General features: G+C 47.5%; 1 protein-coding gene across 1 annotated transcript in view; it reads left to right on the top strand.

Annotated features, from left to right (window-relative positions):
• The window catches only part of TSNARE1 (t-SNARE domain containing 1), a 156,302-nt gene that overhangs the window by 59,137 nt on the left and 73,597 nt on the right, over positions 1 to 23,568 (top strand). The window contains exon 5 of the mRNA XM_074276874.1: positions 16,532 to 16,705. Coding sequence (XP_074132975.1) covers positions 16,532 to 16,705 — 174 coding nt within the window. The remainder of the gene's footprint in view (positions 1 to 16,531; positions 16,706 to 23,568) is intronic.

Genomic DNA, 23,568 nt, shown 5'->3' on the forward strand with positions numbered 1-23,568 from the left:
TTCTATTAATATAAGTTGTTATATTTTATTTTCCTCTAGGGCAGGGACTATTTCCTTCTTTGTCTTTGTGTCCTAATATTGAATGAGTGAATGAAATAAACAAATCAGGTCGATGATCATCTCTCTCTTTTCTTTTGAGGCATTTGGAGTTAAATGACTTGCCCAGGGTCACACAACTAAGAAGTTTTAAGTGCCTGAATTCGGATTTGAAGTAAAAAGTAAAAAGGCAAAACTCATGCTGAGTGTGGGATTCAAGGGCAGCAAGGAAGTCAATGGTGCTGGAATCTAGAATACATGGAGGGAGTGAAAAGCTTGAGGAAACTGAAAAAGTCTGAAGGGGACAAGTTCTGAAGGCCTTCTTTTTTTCTTTCTTTTTTTTTTTTTTTTTTTGGTTGTTGTTCTAGACAATGGATTTTACATTTGATTCTGTTGATTCTGAGGGAAATAGAGAGTCATTGATTTCTGTTGAATGGAGACAGGGCATAGGGAGCTGTGTCAAACTTGAACTTTAGGAAGATCATTTTAGTGGATGAATGGAGCGTGGAATAAGGTAAAGAGAGCCTTGGGGAAGGTAGACTGACCAGCAGGATTTTGCAAAAGCCCAGGTGTGAGGTAGTCCGCACCAGATAAGCACTTGCACTTTAGAGGAGAAGGCATGCTGTATTCCCTAACTTTGTGGAACTTACATTCCAATGTAAGAATATTAGACATTTGGCCAGTGAGGAGTATTTTAGGCAGGGAAGGCAAAGAGATGGTGATTAGACAATTGATTGACACATGCTTTCTAGGAAGAACAGAGTTCTTTTGACTACTTGCCCTTTGGTTTATCTTCTGTTAAATGTCTTTTGAATTGAATTATCTGTATTGGAAAATTAATATGGAAGAATAATATGAGATGAAACTGAGGAAGGTTGATCAGAGTCTAATAGAGGCCCTATGAGACAGTAGATTGAGTTCCAGACCTGGATTTAAGACCCGGAAGTCTTGATTTCAAATCCAGTCATAGATACTGATTAGCTGTGTGACACCGGTCAAGTGTCAACCCTATTTGCTCATTTGTAAAGTGAGCTAGAGAATTAAATGGCAAACCACTATAATATCTTTGCCAAGAAAACCGCAAAAGGGGGCAAGAAGAGTCAGATGTGACTATAAGTGACTAAACAAAAGATGAAGGGCCCTTGATCTTAGATTAAAGAGTTTAGTTTTTATCCTCAGATCAATAGGGAACCATTGAAGATCGCTGACAGACTCAGAATTGGGCAACAAGATATTTAATAATTGAATCCTAAGTTATCAGAGCTGGAAGGTACTTTGGAGAGTATTTAATCTGGCCCTTTTATTTTTACAAAAGAAAGAACTGAGGCCCAAAGAAGAGAAAATATTGTCCAGGGAGAAGAGATGGGACGCATAATGAATCAAGACTTGGAAGGTACCTCAAGGGGCAGCTAATGTGACCAGTAGTGATCTGGTAAATGGGTAGGGGTAGAAGAATGTATTCAGGACACTCTTTTAAATTTAATCTCTAGGTTTATTAACATTTTCTCCATTGATTTCTTAAGTCTAGGTAGTCAATAAAACAACAAATCAAGTCCTGATTTGTAGTGTTTGCCAATTTCTGAGGTGTAAATGTTCACACTGAAAATTTAATGACCAGCTCTTTCAAGCTCTTATGAATCAGCTCTAGTAAACCACTCAATGTGACCCACAGCTTACAAAAAATCTCTATAACATCGCCCAGTATTCCTTTGAAGACTAGGGAGGGAGAACCATTATTTTTAAGGCATCCCTTCCTACTTTTAGAGAGTTGTCATTGTGAAGAATTCCTGAATGAATCCCAAAATGTCCAGATTAGAAAGGATAGAGAATTCCTGGGAATCTCTTAAGGAATTCCTGACATTTCCAGAATTCACTCAGAGTTTAATTGGAATTCTTCATAATGAGAGCTACCGGGAAGTAGGATGGATACCTTGGGAGATAATGAGTTCCCTTTCCCCTACTAATCTTCAAAATTGGTTGATGTCTTGTCATTTTACGGTTGGGGGTACCTAAGGCCTATAGAGAAGCAATGCATTTGCCGAAGATCACACAGTTCTTCAGTCAGTCAATATTTATTAAATGCCTGCTAGGAGTCAGACACTATTCATATTTTCTGATATGGCTCCTGGATGATTAGAGGACATCCTTGGGGAGTCTTGAGCAGGTCCTGATCTTCTGAAAGCAACCCTTCCCATGATCTCTGGAAAGAACTTGTGAGAGTTTTCCACAGATAAAATTTAGCAGCTCAGGCATCCTCCCCCTGACCTCAGATAACTTCACTGAGTCCCCTCCCTCCTCCTCCTTTCTTCCTGTAACCTCTCTCATCCTTTTCCCTTTCTCCTTTTTTCTTCCAAATTAAAAAAAAAAAGTGGACTGAAGAGAAACTGTGACAGCTTATGTGTGCCCTGAATGTGTTTTGGGAGGGTGGGGGTCTGGGGGCAGCAGGGGGTAAAGAGAAGCGTCTGAGAGCTCTAAAAGGCACAAGAGGGGCTGCTAGCCCTTTATCAATGAGCCGTATTGTTAGAAATTCATGGGAAATGAGCAAATCTGTGGGGCAAAGCCGGTCCAAGAGCCTTCGGAAAGGCTTCCTGCCAGTGGACCCAGTCATCCCCAGCCACCCAAGGAGACTAGAACGTGCACACATGTGTGCATGCATCCATCCCTGAAGTGAACAGGCCATATACACCAAGCACCTCCTGATTCCAGCTATTATGCTAAGCCCCAGGAACACATGGCAGAAAAGATACAGTGCTCGCCCCTTAGGCACAGACAGGGATGCACACAGACAGATATGTGTGCACACGCAAACCAGCCCCGCGGCGACTGTCCAGCCCGATCTGCTCCGTGCGCAAGTGAGGGTGTGGATGAGCCCAGATCTGGGCCCTCAGAAACAGACACACCAATTATGCATGCAAATGCATGATGTGTATACTGGATGGGCCAAGAGCGAATATCCACCTACTCACAGTCTGGCTGGCCTATCAGGGAGAATGCCTTAATGCAGAGCCTAAAATACAATGACGTTAATTAAAGAAAAAAAAAAAAAAAAGAAAGTAAAAAAACATTGGTTGAATTTATTTGTGTCTCTCCCTGTGTGTACTCAGACACTCACACTCACACACACACACACACACACACACACACACACACACACACACACATCTTGCTTGATTTGGGGAGGGACATGGATCTGTGATTTTATCCAAGATATCCTAATCCAAAAATTCTTTCCAGGTAAGGTAGAGCTAGACTACTCTAATTTACAGTAGATGATTTCTTGCAACCTGTGTGTCCAAGGTCACCCAACTTGTATATATTGAAGGCAGGATTTGAACCCCTTTTTTTTTTATTCTGAGATAAGTTCACTGTCCACTACACTAGGCGGTGCGATGGGTAGAGTGTTGGGCCCGGAGTCAGGGAGGCCCTAGTTCAGTTCCAGCTCCAGATGCTTAATAGCCGGATGATCTCTGGGCCAGTCACTTCAGTTTCCCCCTCTGTAATATGGGGATAATATTAGCAACAACCATGCAAGATTGTGGTGAGGCTAAAAAGAGGTACTTTTGTAAAGTGTTTTGTGAACCTTAAATCTCTATGTAAGTGCTAGCTCTTAATATTATTCTCTGGTGCATCTGGAATTAAAATTATTTAATTAAAAAAAAACCCTCTTCTCCCTCCCCTCCCTCCCTCCCTTCCTTCCCTTCCTTCCTTCCCTTCCCTCCCTCCCTTCCCTCCCTCCCTCCCTCCCTCCCTCCTTCCTTCCCTTCCTTCCTTCCTTCCTTCCTTCCTTCCTTCCTTCCTTCCTTCCTTCCTTCCTTCCTTCCTTCCTTCCTTCCCTTCCTCCCTTCCTTCCTTCCTCCTCCCTCCCTCCCTCCCTCCCTTCCTCCTCCTTCCTTCCTTCCTTCCTTCCTTCCTTCCTTCCCTTCCTCCTTCCTTCCTTCCCTTCCTTCCTTCCTTCCTTCCTTCCTTCCTCCCTTCCTCCTCCCTCCTCCTTCCTTCCCTCCCTCCCTTCCCTCCTTCCTTCCCTCCTTCCTTCCTTCCTTCCTTCCTTCCTTCCTTCCTTCCTTCCTTCCTTCCTTCCTTCCTTCCTTCCTCCCTTCCTTCCTTCCTTCCTTCCTTCCTTCCTTCCTTCCTTCCTTCCTCCTTCCCTCCCTCCCTCCTCCTCCTTCCTTCCCTCCTTCCTCCTTCCCTCCTTCCCTCCTTCCCTCCTTCCCTCCTTCCTTCCCTCTTCCCTCTTCCTCCTTCCCTCCTTCCCTTCCTTCCTTCCTTCCCTTCCTCCTCCTTCCCTCCTCCTTCCCTCCTTCCCTCCTTCCCTCCTTCCCTCCTTCCCTCCTTCCCTCCTTCCCTCCTTCCCTCCTTCCCTCCTTCCCTCCTTCCCTCCCTCCTCCTTCTTTTTAAAAGATCCAATGAGACTATTTCCAGTCTTGAAAAGAGATGCTTCTGCCTAGTTACAGAGGGTGAGATCTTGGATCACAATATTTTCATCCTCTTCCTCCTAGTTGACTTCTCTCTGTTTACTCATTGCCCTCAGTCTTATTTGCCAGAGACATGTGCCCATCACTTCACAGCATTTTTGTTCTTGGGTTAGGGAGATGTTTCATGACCTTCCTATCACAAGTTCCTAGTGTTTCTAGATGAGCATTTGGGTAGACCTTGCAGACACTGAAGGGGGTGAGGAAGATTCATGTCCCCACTAAACAGTGAGAATCTCACTATTAAACTCCCATGGCATCTAATGACTTTGACTTTCTAACAACCTGTGTTTGGCCAAAGCTTTTCTCTTATAGTATCTTTTTGTCTGGGCTTCAGTCTGAGACTTGATTAGCAGGGCAGGCTTTGCAGTGGGTGATGGTGGAAACCAGGGTGATTTGATGACTACAATGAAGGTGGCAATATTTGGAAGATGGACCTAGGATGAAGATATTCATGGGGATACTGATGATAATGATGATGGTAATGTTGGTGATGAAGGCAAAGATGGTGATTAGGGAGGTAGTGATGGAGAAAATGGTGACCTTGCTCCATTCCCCTAGATTTGAGGTCATTTCGTCACGGGGTCCAGGTCTTTTTCCTTCACCACACTGCCCTTGGCTAAACTCTTTATCATTTACCTACTTGCTGTATCCTGAGGTCTGGACATGGCAGAGCCTGACAAATAATGCCTATTTGGAAAAGTTTAAATGGAGGGTGGAGAGGATGCCTTTATGACCTTCATATTTTGACAAAATCCTGACCTCCATTTTCAGTAGTATTCAGTAAAATCTGAACAGCCAAGAACTGTGTGCCCACCTCTGTGCTTAGGGTTGTGATAGGAGAAGGGAATCTGTAGCCTGGCCCAGCTCTGAGAGCCACCATTAAGAACTGAAGCAAGCTCCATGTTTTCAGGGTTCATCAGTCCCCTGGTGAATGAGGTAATTCCCTATACATAGCACTGCCAGTCCTGAAATTCTGTCTGTGGGGCACGGGCTCTGAATTGCTTCTGCAGCAAAAAGGCAGCTAAGTGGTGTGGTGCTGAATGTGGCGGTGGGAAAACTTGAATTCAAATCCTGCCCTAAATACTGGATGTGTCACTTAACCATTCATAGCCTCGCTTTCCTTATCTGTAAAATGGGAATAATAATAGCACACACATCACAGTGTTTTTTTTGGAGGATCAAGTGAGATTATATATAAAGCTATTTCCAAAATTTAAATTGCTACTATTAAATTAAATTAAATTGCTGTCTATTAAGTTTTGTTTAAGAGAAGATGGAGCCATGATGCTTCAAACGTCCTCTGACATGGTCCTCTCCTATAACCAGTGAAATATGGATGTTAGAGTTTACTTTGGAGCTAGGTTAGGGCCCAGTCTGGGACTGGAATTAGACTCCGTGTGTAACCACAAAAGACACAGCATGGTCTAACTCAGAGATCACTGACCTGAGAGTCCGGAACATCCGCACTCACATCCCTCCTTGGATAGTGATATGTGACCCTGGGTAAGTCAGTTAACCTCTCTGAGCCTGAGTTTTGTCTTTTACAAAACCTCTGGGTTTCTTTGTGGCTCTAAATCCATGATCCTACGAATAGAGACAATAGGGTGTATTGGGGAAAGTGAAGAGGTTTTACTGACTTGAAGCCCCTTTTGGTCCAAATCCTAGGATCCTTCCAAGGTCTGGCTCGGAACTTTGGCCTTTCAGTGCGGTTAGTCCTCTCCGTTGGAGCAGACGGTAATGTCTCATCCAGGGAGATGCTTATCCGTATTCTGTCACGGACACCAATGAGCTGGACGCCTTTTCGGTCTTGCCGGCCCTGCTGCAGACCCTGGATGCCGTGCACTGTCGTCCAGACCCCCCCCCTGTCTCCAGTTATCACTTTTCCTGTGCCTCTGGTGCACACAGGGCATCAGTGATGGATGCTGTGGTTTCTAAAAGCAGTTTCCCTAGTTATGGAAGGGACAAGTTTGTCTGTAAACTTCAAGGTGCTATAGAAAAGTGGCCCATCATAACCGAGTTTCTGTGTGGTTACTGATTGGCCTGTGTGTTCAGTCGTTTCAGTCACGTCTAACTCTTTGGGACCTCGTTTGGGATTTGATTGGTGAAGTTTGCTGGGGATAGTTTGCTACTTCCCTTTCCAGGGTCCCCACCTTGCAGTTGAGGAAATTGAGGCAGAGCTGAGTGACTTAGCCAGGCTCACACAGCTGGGAAGTGTCTGAGGCCAAATTTGACTCAGGAAGAGGACTCCAGACCTGGACTCTCTGCTGTGTCGCTCTTTGCCTGCCTGATTGGCCCACGTAAGGCTTAATATACAGCCCCTCATCCCTGACACGCATCACTGCCTTGAGCTTCATTATTCATCTCCTTCGGCTCCTGAGCCTTTTGTTTCTACCTGACCCCACCTCAAGGGCAGAAGAAAAGAGAAAAAACCAAGCAGACTCCCCCCTTCTCCCCCTCCCAGACTTCTGGACTGATTTACTTGTCCCCAGGCTTTTGTTCTGCGGCTGTTTCAGGACTTGCTGCCTGTAATTGCTTTGGGGCTTTGCCGGATGAATTTCTACTTTAAATCTTGCTGAGTCCCAGCAGTGAGTGATTGGGGAAGGACGCTTTGGAGATGTCCAGCTGCTGAGGCGGCAGGGAGGACACAGCTTCCTCCCCAGCCCATTCCCCTATCGCCCTTGCCACCTTGCCACCACTTTGCAGGGCAGAGGAGCCTTCCTCAGGGCTTAAGGGGTCAGCCTTTGTCTTCTCTGTCCCTGGTGCCTGGCTTCCATCTGCCTCTGGTTCCTGCCTGAGCTGGAGCAGTCCCTGAGCCCCCGTGAGTCTCAGTGCACCCCTTCCTCTCCGGTGGGCCTCAGGGCCCCCCTCCCTCTCCGGTGGGCTCAGGGCCCCCCTCCCTCTCCGGTGGGCCTCAGGGCCCCCCTCCCTCTCCGGTGGGCCTCAGGGCCCCCCTCCCTCTCTGTTAGGCCTCAGGGCACCCCTCCCTCTCCGGTGGGCCTCAGGGCCCCCCTCCCTCTCCGGTGGGCCTCAGGGCCCCCCTCCCTCTCTGTTAGGCCTCAGGGCACCCCTCCCTCTCCGGTGGGCCTCAGCGCACCCCTCCTTCTCCGGTGGGCCTCAGGGCCCCCCTCCCTCTCTGTTAGGCCTCAGTGCACCCCTCCCTCTCCGGTGGGCCTCAGGGCCCCCCTCCCTCTCTGTTAGGCCTCAGTGCACCCCTCCCTCTCCGGAGGGCCTCAGCGCACCCCTCCTCCGGTGGGCATCAGGGCCCCCCCCTCCCTCTCCGGTGGGCCTCAGCGCACCCCTCCCTCTCCGGTGGGCCTCAGCGCACCCCCTCCCTCTCCGGTGGGCCTCAGGGCCCCCCTCCCTCTCCGTTGGGCCTCAGGGCCCCCTCCCTCTCCGTTGGGCCTCAGGGCCCCCCTCCCTCTCCGTTGGGCCTCAGGGCCCCCCTCCCTCTCTGGTGAGCCTCAGGGCCCCCCTCCCTCTCCGTTGGGCCTCAGGGCCCCCCTCCCTCTCTGTTAGGCCTCAGCGTACCCCTCCCTCACCGGTGGGCCTCAGGGCCCCCCTCCCTCTCCGATGGGCCTCAGGGCCCCCCTCCCTCACCGGTGGGCCTCAGGGCCCCCCTTCCTCTCCGGTGGGCCTCAGGGCCCCCCTCCCTCTCTGTTAGGGCCTCAGCGTACCCCTCCCTCACCGGTGGGCCTCAGGGCCCCCCTCCCTCACAGGTGGGCCTCAGGGCCCCCCTCCCTCTCTGTTAGGCCTCAGCGTACCCCTCCCTCACCCGTGGGCCTCAGGGCCCCCCTCCCTCTCTGTTAGGCCTCAGCGTACCCCTCCCTCACCGGTGGGCCTCAGGGCCCCCCCTCCCTCACCGGTGGGCCTCAGGGCCCCCCTCCCTCACCGGTGGGCCCTCAGGGCCCCCCTTCCTCTCCGATGGGCCTCAGGGCCCCCCCTCCCTCACCGGTGGGCCTCAGGGCCCCCCTTCCTCTCCGATGGGCCTCAGGGCCCCCCCTCCCTCACCGGTGGGCCTCAGGGCCCCCCTTCCTCTCCGGTGGGCCTCAGGGCACCCCTCCCTCACCGGTGGGCCTCAGGCCACTCCTCCCTCTCTGGTGAGCCTCAGGGCACCCCTCCCTCTCCGGTGGGCCTCAGGCCACTCCTCCCTCTCAGGTGGGCCTCAGGGCCCCCCTTCCTCTCCGGTGGGCCTCAGGGCACCCCTCCCTCACCGGTGGGCCTCAGGCCACTCCTCCCTCTCTGGTGAGCCTCAGGCACCCCTCCCTCTCTCGGTGGGCCTCAGGCCACTCCTCCCTCTCTGGTGAGCCTCAGGGCACCCCTCCCTCTCCGGTGGGCCTCAGGGCCCCCCTCCCTCTCAGGTGGGCCTCAGGGCCCCCCTCCCTCTCCCGTGGGCCTCAGGGCCCCTCTCCCTCTCTGTTAGGCCTCAGCGTACCCCTCCCTCACCGGTGGGCCTCGGGGCCCCCCTCCCTCTCTGTAAGGCCTCAGTGCACTCCTCCCTCTCCGGAGGGCCTCAGGGCCCCCCTCCCTCTCTGTAAGGCCTCAGTGCACTCCTCCCTCTCCGGAGGGCCTCAGGGCCCCCCCTCCCTCTCTGTTAGGCCTCAGTGCACCCCCTCCCTCTCCAGTGGGCCTCAGGGCCCCCCTCCCTCTCTGTTAGGCCTCAGTGCACCCCTCCCTCTCCGGAGGGCCTCAGCGCACCCCTCCTCCGGTGGGCCTCAGGGCCCCCCTCCCTCTCCGGTGGGCCTCAGCGCACCCCTCCCTCTCCGGTGGGCCTCAGGGCCCCCCTCCCTCTCTGTTAGGCCTCAGTGCACCCCTCCCTCTCCGGAGGGCCTCAGGGCCCCCCTCCCTCTCTGTTAGGCCTCAGCGCACCCCTCCCTCACCGGTGGGCCTCAGGGCCCCCCTTCCTCTCCGATGGGCCTCAGGGCCCCCCTCCCTCACCGGTGGGCCTCAGGGCCCCCCTTCCTCTCCGATGGGCCTCAGGGCTCCCCTCCCTCACCGGTGGGCCTCAGGGCCCCCCTTCCTCTCCGGTGGGCCTCAGGGCACCCCTCCCTCTCCGGTGGGCCTCAGGCCACTCCTCCCTCTCTGGTGAGCCTCAGGGCACCCCTCCCTCTCCGGTGGGCTTCAGGGCACCCCTCCCTCTCAGGTGGGCCTCAGGGCCCCCCTCCCTCTCCCGTGGGCCTCAGGGCCCCTCTCCCTCTCTGTTAGGCCTCAGCGTACCCCTCCCTCACCGGTGGGCCTCGGGGCCCCCCTCCCTCTCTGTTAGGCCTCAGGGCCCCCCTCCCTCTCCGATGGGCCTCAGGGCTCCCCTCCCTCACCGGTGGGCCTCAGGGCCCCCCTTCCTCTCCGGTGGGCCTCAGGGCACCCCTCCCTCTCCGGTGGGCCTCAGGCCACTCCTCCCTCTCTGGTGAGCCTCAGGGCACCCCTCCCTCTCCGGTGGGCCTCAGGGCACCCCTCCCTCTCAGGTGGGCCTCAGGGCCCCCCTCCCTCTCCCGTGGGCCTCAGGGCCCCTCTCCCTCTCTGTTAGGCCTCAGCGTACCCCTCCCTCACCGGTGGGCCTCGGGGCCCCCCTCCCTCTCTGTTAGGCCTCAGGGCCCCCCCTCCCTCTCCGGTGGGCCTCAGGGCACCCCTCCCTCTCCAGTGGGCCTCAGGGCCCCCCTCCCTCTCCCGTGGGCCTCAGGGCCCCTCTCCCTCTCTGTTAGGCCTCAGCGTACCCCTCCCTCACCGGTGGGCCTCGGGGCCCCCCTCCCTCTCTGTTAGGCCTCAGGGCCCCCCCTCCCTCTCCGGTGGGCCTCAGGGCACCCCTCCCTCTCCAGTGGGCCTCAGGGCACCCCTCCCTCTCCGTTAAGCGGGAGCGTGTTGCTGCTAGCTTGTTACAGCCTCGCTTGATGCCCTCTGTGGCGAGCTCAACATTCCCACCATTCTCTCAGCTCAACAAATCTCTCTTGATGGACTGCTCTTTCATGGCGCCCTATGCCCAGCATCAGGGGAGATACAGAGACTGGTCACAACTCATATTTATCTGCCTTTTAAAAGTTTACTAAATGCCTTCTTCACAACCCCCCTGGGAGGTAACTAAGGCAAGAATCCCTGTATCTCCCCCACGTTACAGGGGAAGAACCCGAGGCTCACATAGGAAAGGGTGATATATCACAAGTTACCCCCATCAGCACTGAAGCTGGAGCTTGCAGCGTAGATCTCGTACTGTCCGTGGCTCCGTCTGTGAAGTCCACCACTGAGAGAAGATTGGGTTTGAGTTGGGCTATGGGGGAGGGGGCTTCCAACGACTGAAAGAGGGGGCGGGGTTTCTGGATCCACAGGAAAACATAATCAGAGGCCCGGAGATAGGAAAGGGGGGGGTATAAATGGCTGACCTGAACTAAAAAGTCTGTTCCAGACTGGAAAGCCTTGAATGCCTGTCTGGATGTTATCACTCCTGAGGGTTTATTTAGGAAATCAAAGCTGCAATGTTGTTTCAGTCGGGTCCTTGCGAACATGTCAGAGCCATGGGGAAGGTGGCAGAAGGAGCTGGTACCTGTACTCGGGTTCATTTATCAGAGGAATCCTCCCAGGGGAGAATCAGTCAAGCTCAATTGATTCCTAATCTTTCCTCTCCAGGGATAGCGGTGGACAGGGGGGCACTAACTTCAACAATTACAGAGCAATCACTCGGCTAGGAGAATCCTCTCAGCTCCCACTTTTCCAGGCTCGTGTCAGAATCCTCTGACCCTTCTCTTTGCAGCCCGTGTTCAGAGATGTATGTGCACCCAAGAGGATAATTCAGGGCTCAGAAGGTGGTCTCAAGGACGGAGCAGTGAGCGACCGTAGTGTTCTATGAGGCCCACACCTCAGTCAGCTGCAGCGGAACCCGCACAAAAATCTTCCAGGGACGTTTACCATGGAGTTTAACGCGGTCACACAGGCAGGGAAAGCCGTGCAGAGCGTTTGTAGCTCCCCACCCCGTAGCCCACCTCCCCTGTTTGGCGATGAGGGGGTCTTGGCTGGCTCACGTCCAGCCCCGCTGTGAACACACGCATTTTTATGTCCATATACATTCATCAAGTCCTTCCTAGGTGGAGTCACCGAGCCTAGCAGGACACGGAGACAAAAAGGAAACAATCCCTGCTCTCAGAAAGCTTCTGTTCTGCTGGAAGTAACAAAGCACATATATAAATACATGCAAAGTACATGCAAAGTTATGCAAAGTAATTGAAGAAGGAGAGAGCACGGACAGCTGCAGGGATCGGGATGGGTTGGGTGTGGGAGTGCGCTCTGCAGGAAGTGCAGGATTGTAAGAAGTGCTGATGAGGAGGGAGGGGATTCCAAACACGGGGACCACTCTAGCAGAGACCTGGAGGAGAAAGACGGCTCACAGGAGAGGGCATGAAAAGCATAGTGGGAAATAAAACTGGAAGCAGAGATGGAAGCCAGAGGGTGTTAACGCCTTACCCAGCACCTTGTATTTTATGGTGGAGACAACAGGGAGCCACGAGAGACTTTCCACTGGGAAGAGTACATGGTCCGCTCTGTCTTTTAGGACTGGTTAGCAGCTCTGCCGAGGGTGGGTTGGAGAGAGGAGAGCAGGCCCCAACCTTTTCTGTGTTATGATCCCTTTTGGCAGTCTAGTTAAGTCTTAGTAACCGCTTCCCAAAAGGAGTTTTTAAATATGTTTCTAAATGATTAAAGGGAATGCTGGGCTTCCACGGGCAGTTAGTGAAGACAGAGATGTTTTTCCCCTAATTTCATGGACTTCCCAAAATCTATCTGTGCATCCCTTTGCAGTCTGTGGACCCCAGATTAAAATCTCCTGGAGCAGAGACAGAGAAACTAGAAAATAGGGTTTTGCAATAATCCGGCCGAGAGTTAATTGTGGTCTATGTTAGTATAAGAGGATTTATGAGTATGAAGAGGGAAATTGATGTGAGAGCTGGGCCTAGAATTCTCAGGCCTTGGCAAGGGCACGGGGCCGGAGGAAAGAGGATCTCCATGTTGTGAACCAGGCTAGTGCCCTCGATAGAAATGGGGAGTGTGGAGGAAGAGCAGGAGGAGCCTTTTTGGACATGTTCAGGTGGAGATATCCAGGAGAAGAAGGTAGCTGTCAGAGCAGAGAAGCCAAAGTAGAATTAGAACCAAGACAAGCTCACCGTATTTCACAATTAAGAGATTAACCTTGAAAAGTGCAGTTTCAGTCAAGTGTTAGGGTCAGAAGCCCGATTGTACAGTAATAAAGTACTATAGAAATGGGAGCCATTATTTTTACTTTGGCCCAATTGAAGTAATAATAATAATGATAACTCCCAATTTTATGGTGTCTTAAGGTTCATAGATTCATAGATTATAACTGGAAAGGACCTTCGAATGCAGAAGAGAAAAAAGATGAGAAAAGGGAGGCAACAAGTGTGGAAGATCTTTTCTCCGGTTTGATTGTCACAGCCCGAAGGCGGGTGATGTAAGGGTCATGTGGGGGCTTTGTTGGTGGGGAGACCCAGAGGGTTCAGTGCTGTTGGCTGAAGGCATTCTCTGGGTGGAAGAGAAACCTGACCCTTGGGTAGCTTGCTTGGCCTTGGGTGCTGCCTCCCCCCAGAGCTTGGTCATCCATCCTCTGTCTCCTTCGGTGCCAATTCATCCCCCAGCAAAGCTGCATAACCTGTCCACTGGCCCCTGTAGGACCTGGTGCTTTCCCTGACTCCGGGCCCAGAACTTTTCCAACTGAGCCATCCAGCTGCCTCCCCAGAGCCGGGGCACAGCCTGTGTCTCCAGAGTCGTTACACAGGACATGCAATATTAGAGCTGGATGAGACCTTACGGACCACCAAGCCCAGGCTCTTCATTTTACAAAGGAAATGGAGTACGGGAGAGAGGAAGTGATTTGTTCAGGATCACAGAAGCAGGACACAGCTGAACCCAGACTCTTAAGCAAAGGAGGGGTTATTTTCTCTCTTTGGCAGAAACTGAGACCCAGAGAAGGCAGGAGACAAGTTCAAGTAAGTTTTTTAAGGAGCTCAAGACTAGAACTCAGGGCTCCACTCCCATCAGCCAAAGTGAAAAGATCTGGACCTAAATGAATAGATCGTTATACTTCAGTATCTCATCACAGAGCTAAGCCTAAAGGAAGAATTTCCCAGCAGGTACGTCCTGGCTACAGGACTCTTAGGAACATGAATTTTTCACAACTGGGGGTATGTATGAGTGGGAAAGGGGAGGGACGGGACAGGCATAGAGGATGAGGATCAGCGACTGCTCTTGGCAGGGGTAATGAAGGAAAGAAACGGTTCCCTGTATGCCCTGGTAGTGGAAGTTTAGCTTCTAAACCCCTACCCCCTGCCACCCGGCCCCCAACCCACCTTTTTAGCTTCCCTGGACATTATTCCTTCCCTAATCTGGGACCTTGCCAAACTGCCCTTGCTCCCTCTAATGCTTCTCCATGTCCCTCCTACGTGCCTCTGCTTGCTGCCCGCCGTGGCTGGAATGCACCCCTCCATTGCCTCTGCCTCACACGGTGCCTTTCCTCCTCTCGGATGAAGGTCAGCTACCATCTTCTTCATTAAGCCTTTCCTGATCCCCAACCCCCAGCCTGATTTCAAGTGCCCTTACTCTCAAACTACCTTGTATTGAATTACTTTGGGTGTTATTTATTACCTTTATGCTGCATTTATTTTTATGTACTTATTGTCTCCCTCATTAGAACATAAACTCCTTGTGAATAGTGATTATTTTATTCTTTGTACTTGTATCCCCAGGGTTTAGGATAGGGACTAGCACATCATAATTGTTGAGTGATTGATTGATTGGAGTGGTGCTTAAATAATACAGCAAGAAGATAATAAGTCACACTGAAATTCTAGCTAAGTCCAGGTTACATCTCCTCTTCTGGGTAACAATAACATGTTTTTTTAGGTGAAATAGAATAAGGGAAAAAAGATTCGAACTAAAAATCAGGAGACTTCTGATTGGATATAGAACTTGGCTCTGCCGGAAATTTCCTGTGATAGCCTTAGTAAGTTCCTTTTCCCCATCTCAGCCCCAGTCTCCCCATCTGTAGAATTAAAGAGTTGTTTTAGATAAATTCTAAGGTTCTATCCAACTCTGTCAATTACTCTTATATCACTCTAGGCCTGATAGCCTAGCTATTAAGATTCGATGAGCTAGGTCAGATTAGTGGGCTTCAGGGCTCTGCCCTATCTGACCTGGATAGAGTTCTGGGCCCGGAGCCAGGGAGTTGTTGTTGTTGTTTACTTGTTTATTCAGTATGTCCTTCTATTCTTGACACTTTTTCTGGTTTTCTTGGCAAAGGTACTGCAGTGGCTTTCAATTATTCTTTCTCTAGCTCATTTTACAGATGAGGAAACTGAGGCAGCAGAGCTAAGTAACTTGGCTAGGTAGTATGTGTCTGAGGCCGGATTTGAACTCAGGAAGATAGTCTGCCTGCCTCCAGGCTGGGCTCTATCCATTGCTTGCAGCACCAGAGTCAGGAAGATGTGAGTTCAAATTCATCCTCAGGCATGCACTAGAAGTGTAATGTAGAAGGTCACCGTCGGTGGGGAAACTCTGGGTAAGGTAGGAGGCCTTTCAGCCCAGAGGGAAGTTGATGACAATGTCTGCTTCCGCTCCCCATCTCCCCTAAGGGCTCTCGGTGGCCCAGGTGGCAAACTACATAGCAAGTTGTTTATGTGGTCCCATGTGCTCAGTGTTGTTGTTATTACATTATAAAAATGGAAAGCCCTTGAGATAAATGGACCCCATTTTCCCACCATCCTCAGGAGTCCCGCCTCATCACTTCTCCACTAGGAAGGTGTATTTTAATCGCCCCTGAGTGGGGGCTCTAGAAAGCAGGACTCAATATTTTAATCACCCCAACTTGGGGCTCTAAAAAGTAAGATACAACAGTGTGATCCTGGGCAAGTCATTTATCTTCTGTTTGCCTGATCTACTGGAGGAGGAAATGGCACATTACTCCAGAACTTTTGCCCAAAAAACCCGATTCAGGATCACAAATAGTCATAGATGACTGAATGACTAAACCACACAATCGAGCTCTGATGCTATCTGTGTGACCTTGAAAAGTCACAAAATCTCTGAATGTGTTTTGAACGAATGGTGAACTTTGCTTTCCCATCTCTAAAATGATAAGAATAACCCACACCTGACTTATCTCAAAGGGTGGTTGGGAGAAAAGTACATTTTCTTAACCTAAAATGCCTAGAGAAATGTCAGCTATAATGATGTTGTCATGACGGTCATCATGATGTTATCCGGAGGCTTCCACTCACTCTTGATATTTTGCATTCTTTGTTCCAAGACTCCTTCCAGCCTTCAACAGTCTGTGTTCTAAAGTGCATCCAGCACTGACTTCACAAGCCCTGTGTTCGAAACCTCACCAGACAGGATAGTCTGTGTTTAATGCACTTCTCGTTCTGACAATTTATGTTCTTGGTTAAAAATTCTCTTATAGTTTTGACATTCTGTTCTAAGGTCCTTTCCACTCCTAACATTTTATGTCATGTCCTAAAATACTTCTAAGATCTAGATCTAGAAAATAGATTCCCTTCCAGATCTGACCTCTTTTCCATTTGCTTAAGTCTCTTCCAGCACTCCTATATCGTAAGACTCCTTCCAGTTGACTTTCTGTTTTCTTTATTCAGGGATTTCTCATAGCTCTATCATTTACAATGGTTTAAATACCATTTAGCTCCGATATTTTGTGTTCTATGTTCCAGTCAGCTTTGGCCCAGCCAAAGTTCTGAGGTTTTGATTGCAAAGTTGCCTCCAGCTCAGACATTTTGTTCTAAGTTCCTTCCATTATTGACGTTCCATGTTTCATAGTCTATATTTTAAGCCTCTTCTATGCTTTGTGGTCTGTGTTTTAAGACTTTTCTAACATTGATAGTCTGTGTTCTGTTCAAAAATCATTTTGGTCCATGATCCAATTGGTCCTTTTATTTATTCCTCCAGGATGCAAATCAGTACATGTTTGTGGAAGATCCCAAAGGTATTAGCCCACTCTGATCCCCTTCCTCCCTTCCCAGCAGCAGCAGCAGCAGCAGCAGAGTCCACGAACCACCTTTGCTGACCTAAGTGATGAGAAGATCTTTAATGGAGGCGACAGTCTGTGGCAGAATCAGGATCAGACCCTGCTCCCAGAGATTACTGATGAGGACCTGGATACCCTCAGGCATCAAGAGGAAACCATTCAGCAGAAAGAGGTGAGCCCGATGCATTCCTATTCTGAGTAAGTGCAGAGGCGATGCCCCCATCCTGGGGACCACAAGTCATTGTCCCAGGACTCCTGGGTTCTAGTCCTATCTCTGTCACTGGCTTATTGAGTAGCTTGAGTACCTCAATTTTTCTCATAATTGCAAATAAGCCTGACTATTGTGCTCACCAAAATATCATGAAGTCCTGCTGAATTTGAGATATCTTTTGAGGATAAAGTCTTCTTTTGTGGGAACTTATAATAATGCAGTAGGATGGGACTCTGTATTGTTTTTGGGGAGAGGAAAAGGATACGATAAATCAAAGAGACCATTAGCCAGTGCTCACATAGATTGAAGATTAGGCAGCAGTACCCACTCTGTTAGTTAAATTTGGATGTTTTTTAAAAGTCTTCTGTGCTGAAACAAAGATGTGAGAAGTGAAATCTGATCCAAATGTCAACGGGTTTTGTTCTGGAAGCAGAGGCAGATGCCATTGTGGCCTGGCAACAGGGAAGGAGGAGCCATCTTTATCTTCTCCAGCAAAGTGGATCACTGCGTTTATAGGTGACTAAGAGATGTTTGGACACTAGACTCTTAAAGGTTTTGAAGGCAGGGTAGCCACCTCCTCTTTCTCCAGGTTGTTGTTATTATATTTCTTTTACATGTCTGTCCCAGTAGATTGTGCTGAGTCTGGAGTCAGGAAGGACTGAGCTCCAATGTGACCTGAGACACTGACTGTGTGATCTCGGGCAAATCAGTTAATATTTAAAAAGACTAAATGTTATAGAACACAGACCGTGAGTGTGTGTGTGTGTGTGTGTGTGTGTGTGTGTGTGTGTGTGTGTGTGTGAGAGAGAGAGAGAGAGAGAGAGAGAGAGAGAGAGAGAGAGAGAGAGACAGAGACAGAGAGAGAGACAGAGACAGAGAGAGAGACAGAGACAGAGACAGAGACAGAGACAGAGACAGAGACAGAGAGACAGAGACAGAGACAGAGACAGAGACAGAGACAGAGACAGAGACAGAGACAGAGACAGAGACAGAGAGACAGAGAGAGAGAGAGACAGAGAGAGAGAGAGACAGAGAGAGAGAGAGGGAGAGAGAGAGAGAGGGAGAGAGAGAGAGAGGGAGAGAGACAGAGAGAGAGACAGAGAGAGAGACAGAGAGAGATACAGAGAGAAGAGAGAGACAGAGAGAGACAGAGAGAGAGAGACATACACACACACAGAGACAGAGAGACAGAGAGAGTCAGAGAGACAGAGACAGAGAGACAGAGAGAGACAGAGAGAGACAGAGAGAGAGAGAGACAGAGAGAGAGAGACAGAGAGACAGAGAGAGAGACAGAGAGAGGGAGAGAGAGACAGAGAGAGACAGAGAGAGAGAGACATATACACACACACAGAGACAGAGAGACAGAGAGAGTCAGAGAGACAGAGAGAGACAGAGAGAGAGAGAGAGAGAGAGAGAGAGAGAGAGAGAGAGAGAGAGAGAGAATGAGAATACAGATGGTGGTCCCTCCAGGCCTTACTGGGCACAGGCTTTATTTGAGTTTACCTCTGCCATAGAAAGGTCTTCACAACAAATTATAATCCTTCCTCTTACTACCGTCTCTTAATACCTCATAGGTAGCAGTGGGGCAGTCAGGCACTCCATCTATTATGTCCCCTTGCTCTCTCATTACATATCCTTCGCATGTATGTATATATATGCATATGTAGTTGTAGATATATCTATATTTTTGTATATAGAGAGACAGAGAGAGAGAAAAAAAAGAGACAGAGAAAGAATGATGCAAAGAGTTAGTGTATACTGAAGTAGTTATATATGCATAGTTATATGTTCACTTTTATCTAACTGGTAAAGAGAAGGAGAGAAACTGAAGAATTATCTCACTATTGGTGTATAATAGCACATTATAGTTTGCATACTGCTTTCTGCCCAATGTCTCTGGGAGGTAATACATGTCCATGTTAATTCCTATTTTTACAAATGAAAGAACTAAGTCCCAAGTCAGTTCTTTGCCCAAGGTCATACAGCAGGTAACTGACAAAGTAACAAATTTAAATGTAGATTATGAGTTTATTGCCATTGGTACTATTTTTCCCAGTGCTAGGGAAGAAAAAGGCAGTTTGGGGAGCAAACAGCCAAAAGTTTAAAAAGTTGTGACTCAGAATGAAATTTGGGTTTTTAAACCATGACTAAAAATCTAGGAATGGTAAACTCTTGGCAAGGTATGGAGTATCCCTAACAAAGATTTTAAAAAGTATTTTCTCCATCTCTAACAAATCTAATAAAATTAAGAGCTTTAAACAAACAAACAAAAAAAAGTAGAGATAAGAAAAAAACTGTGTGTGTGTGTGTGTGTGTGTGTGTGTGCTCATGCATGCACACACTCCAAGTTAGAGACCATAGAGAATAGTTATACAATAAGAAAAAAATAGCATGAACTACGTTAAAAAATCTTATAGGAGTTAAAACTTTAAAAAGGAACTAGTCAGAAAATCAATAGTCAAAGATCTCTTTATACATATGTATGAAGCATAGGTAACAAAGAAAGTAAATAAAGTAGAGATCTTAATTTAAGGAGGAAAATTTGACCTCACACATAATCACTGAAATTTGGTTTGATGGACACTTGCAATGATTTTGGGAATGGAATAACTTTCATGCTAAGGAGATGATCCTATGAGGAAATCTAGGAAGCTTCAGATTAACAGATCACACAAAGATGGAGGAATCATAAATACGCTGGATGATAGCCAGGGGCCAAAAAGATCTTAACAAGCAAAAACACTGATGAGGTTGTATAGGATAAGGTGAAATTCAATAAGGATGAATGTCAAGTTTTATACTTGGATTAAAAAAATCGACCTCACAGATACAATATGGGGGAAGTTGTGAGTAGACAGACAGAAGGTTCAGAATTGCTTGTCTGAAAAAGACTTGGGATTTTAGTGGATGAAATTTCATTCAATTCAATTTAATAAATGTTAATTAAGGGCCTATTATATGATAGGCACTGTGTAAGGAACATCAAGAGTAGCCACTTGAGCTAATGTGGTCTTGGGCTGCATTGAAAAACATGGCTCCATGACTAAGATGATAGACCATTAGAACTCTGCTCACCTTCAACCACGGCTGAGTTCTTTGTATCATACTTCAGGACATTGGTTAGCTAAAGAAACTCTGAATAGGTTGGAAAAGGCCCTAAGAACGTGTTCTATGAGGAGCAATTGAAAGAAATGCATCTTTCTGACCTTGAGAAGATAAAACCTATACTAGATGCTCTAATATGACAAAAGGGTCTTGTTTTCTTTGATCCTAGAGAACAGATACAAAGTGGTGGTTGGATGTTTCTAAGATTTTTAGGTTTTATTTTAGGGGGGAAAATTTTGCTGTTGCTTGAGCTAATTTTGGCTTGAAATTTCAATCCACCAAAGGCCCCCAATTTTTTTTTCAGAGAAGCAAATCTGAGTCTCCTGTCTAATCTCAATTTTCCCCATACTGTGCCTCTCAGTTTGTTTGTTTTTTTAATCCAAGTATAAGACTTTACATTTATTCTTATTGATTTTCATCATATCCAATACAATCTCATCAGTGTTTTTACTTGTCAAAAAGACAAAGGTTTTCCACCTGTCAGCATCATACCACCACATGTGGAACCATTGGTTATAGCAAATACAGACATTTTGAATGCTATGGATAAGTTCACTTCTTGGCAGTTCACTTCCCAGAGATGTCCACATTGATGAGATCGACACACACACTGCCAGAGCTGGCTCAGTGTTAGGAGGCTCCATAGGCATCTGTGGAAGAGAAGAGGTCACAGACTTTCTGCCCCATGGAAGGTCTCAGAGCCATTGTGCCGGCCTCGCTGTTGTATGTAGGTCTGTGACATCTGCATGGCTTCCATCTCAATTGTCTCAGGAAGCTTCTGAAGGTGAGCCGGCAAGGCGAGATCTCAGACACTGAGCTAGCTGCCAAGTGTTCAGACTCTGCTGCACAGGGCAGCTCTGGTGGGCTGGTGTGTAGCCCCAATGCCAAGTGTACATTTACACAAAAGGCAGAGGACATACATGAGGCAAGCACTGCCACAGGGGCCAGAAGGAGGGATGAGGGAACTCCACGGTCTCTCTGAAGACCTTTAGTTATGGATGGGGAGATATAGCACGCATTGGCACAAGACCACTCAGCAGGGTGCGCTTACCTCCAAGAAGTGTGGACTGTGGACAAAGCAAAGTGGCAGGAGCGCAGGAGGATGGGGATGGGCAGACTCAGGGGCACCTCTTCTCCAAGAAACTCAAGTTTCCAGTTTTTAGTCACTACAAAAAGGGCTGCTACAAACATTTTTGCACATGTGGGTCCTTTCTCCTTTTTTATGATCTCTTTGAGATCCAGACCCAGTAGAGACACTGTTGGATCAAAGGGGAAAACGATACTTTTCCAGTTTGAATTGGTTGCTGTTATTCCTTCCAGCTCTTAAATTTTGTTGTTCTGAGAACATTTGGATGAAGGTCTGTGGAGGAAGAAACAGATGTGATATTGTCTCTGGAGAACACAAATGACCACATGGACAAAAAGAGGAAGTAGATAGAGAGTTTGGGAAACATCTCAAGTCTGACACAGAGGCGTAATATTCTAGTTATGGGGAGCTTCACTTATTTGGACATCTGCTGGAGTTCTTTCTGCCAAAAACAGAGTAGCTGATACTTTCTTGCTTTGGATTCATGATAATTTCATCCTTCAAGAGACAGAGAATCCAACAAGAGAAACTGCTCCTCTGGACCTAATTTTCAGCTTATCCTCACAAGGCTACAATGAGTCTAGAGCCTCAGGGATGTGGCTGAATTGTTCTCTCTAATGGTACAGACCACAAACTATCCCTGCCTGGTCATCCTAAGATACTCTTGTCCATATCTTCCAAAATGCATGCCACAGGAAGAAAACAAGCATTTGTTAAGTCCCCCATATTTTACAGTTAACAGAGCTAAGCCAAACAGATGTTGACTTGCTTAAAGCTAGTAAATATCTGAGGCAGGATTTGAATCAGGCCTTTCTGACTCCAGGACCAGTGCTTTATCCATGATGTCACCTAGCTGCCCAAGGTAAAACTTATTTTTTTTAAAATTTTATTTATTTATTTTTTGCTGAGGCAATTGGGGTTAAGTGACTTGCTTAGGGTCACACAGCTAGGCTAGGAAGTGTTAAGTGTCTGAGACCAGGTTTGAACTCGCGTCCTTCTGACTTCAAGGCTGGTGCTCTATCCCCTGCACCACCTAGCTGCCCCGGTAAGACTTATTTCAATGTGTTGGAATTTTTCTTCTAACACAGTGAAGATACCAGTGGGATACACAAGCTTTCTACCAGTTCTTTCCATCATTATATCTCTCATATATTCTCTTGATTACTTTTTGTTTAATTAGTCTTTAATAAGGTCTCAGGGTTCCCCCCATGACTAAAATAATTTACCACCTTCAAATATCTCATAAATTTATCCCTCGATGCCTTCACTATTTTAGCTCCTTTAGTACAAGTTGTCTCTACTGTATATTTGTTTAAGTCAGTAATTTCATCTTTCTTCTCTGAAGTACTATTTCCACATTCCTTATAAGTACATCCGGGTCTATAGTGTTGCAGTCCAAGTATAGTAGTCCCATTGTCCTTTATGATAAAAAGTTTATTTTGAAAATAATTACAGATTTTTTTTTTCTATTTTGCTTCCGGTTGTTGTCTCCATTCCTTTTTCAACCATGAATGACCTCAGGCTTATGTTGTTTAGTTGGGACTTTTGCCATACTTTCTTTAAAATGATTTTACCTTCTACCAGCTCTTTCTGTTTTCAAGATGATACTATTCATAATCTTCCATTGTTCTCCACTAAATCTTACAAATTTGTTTCAGAATGAGTGTGTATTCTAAACAGATCTTTTCCTGACTGTTGTATCTTTTTACTTGGCAAGTAAGTCAAAATGTTTCCTAACTTAGGTTGTTTTTAGGTACTTTGTATTTCAGTTGATATATACCAGTTAAACTTTGGTATAAAATTATTGCAGTCTTTGTCTAAGCCACTTCTTCCATTGGTACCCATTTTTTGTCATGAGTACCTTGTTTAAATAGGTCATTATGTGACCACAGTGCTAGTGTTTGATAAACTCAAAGACCCCAACTTCTGGGTAAGAATTCACTATTTGACAAAAACTGCAAAACAGTAGGACACAAATGAGCCGAATACCAACAACTCACACCAAAATAAGGTCAAAATGGGCACATAATCTAGACATAAAGGGTAACACCATAATCATATTAGAAGAGCAAAGAATAGTCTACCTCTCTGATCTGTGGGGAGGGGAAGAATTCATGACCAAGCAAGAGATAGAGAGCATTACAAAATGCAAAAGAGATAATTTTGGTTACATAAAATTAAAAGACAAAATTTTGTACAAACAAAACCAGTGCAATATAATTAGAAAGAAAGCAGAAAACTGGGAAATGATGTTTACAGCAAACGCCTTTGATATAAGCCTCATTTCTCAAATTATATGGAGAACTGAGTTAATTTTATAAGAAGACAAGCCATTCTCCAGTTGATAAGTGACCAAAGTATATAAATAGGTCATTATGGAGTTGCTTTAATTGAATGCACTGTATTTTTTCTTATTTTTATTCTTTCTGCTAGAGATGTTCTTGTTTTGTTCTTTGTGATTTGACTGTTCTCTGACACTTAATTCAGGAGTGATTCCCACCTCAGCAATGAATTATTTCCTAACTCTTAAAGTTTCATCAATTTTTATTTCATGAAAAGTATGCAATTCTTTTCAGTTCTTCTTTAAAGAAATCATTAATGAAATATCAGCAGCCTTCAAATTTATCCTCTA

This window comes from Sminthopsis crassicaudata, chromosome 1 (genome assembly GCF_048593235.1).
Source record: "Sminthopsis crassicaudata isolate SCR6 chromosome 1, ASM4859323v1, whole genome shotgun sequence".
In the NCBI taxonomy this organism is placed as follows: Eukaryota; Metazoa; Chordata; class Mammalia; order Dasyuromorphia; family Dasyuridae; genus Sminthopsis; species Sminthopsis crassicaudata.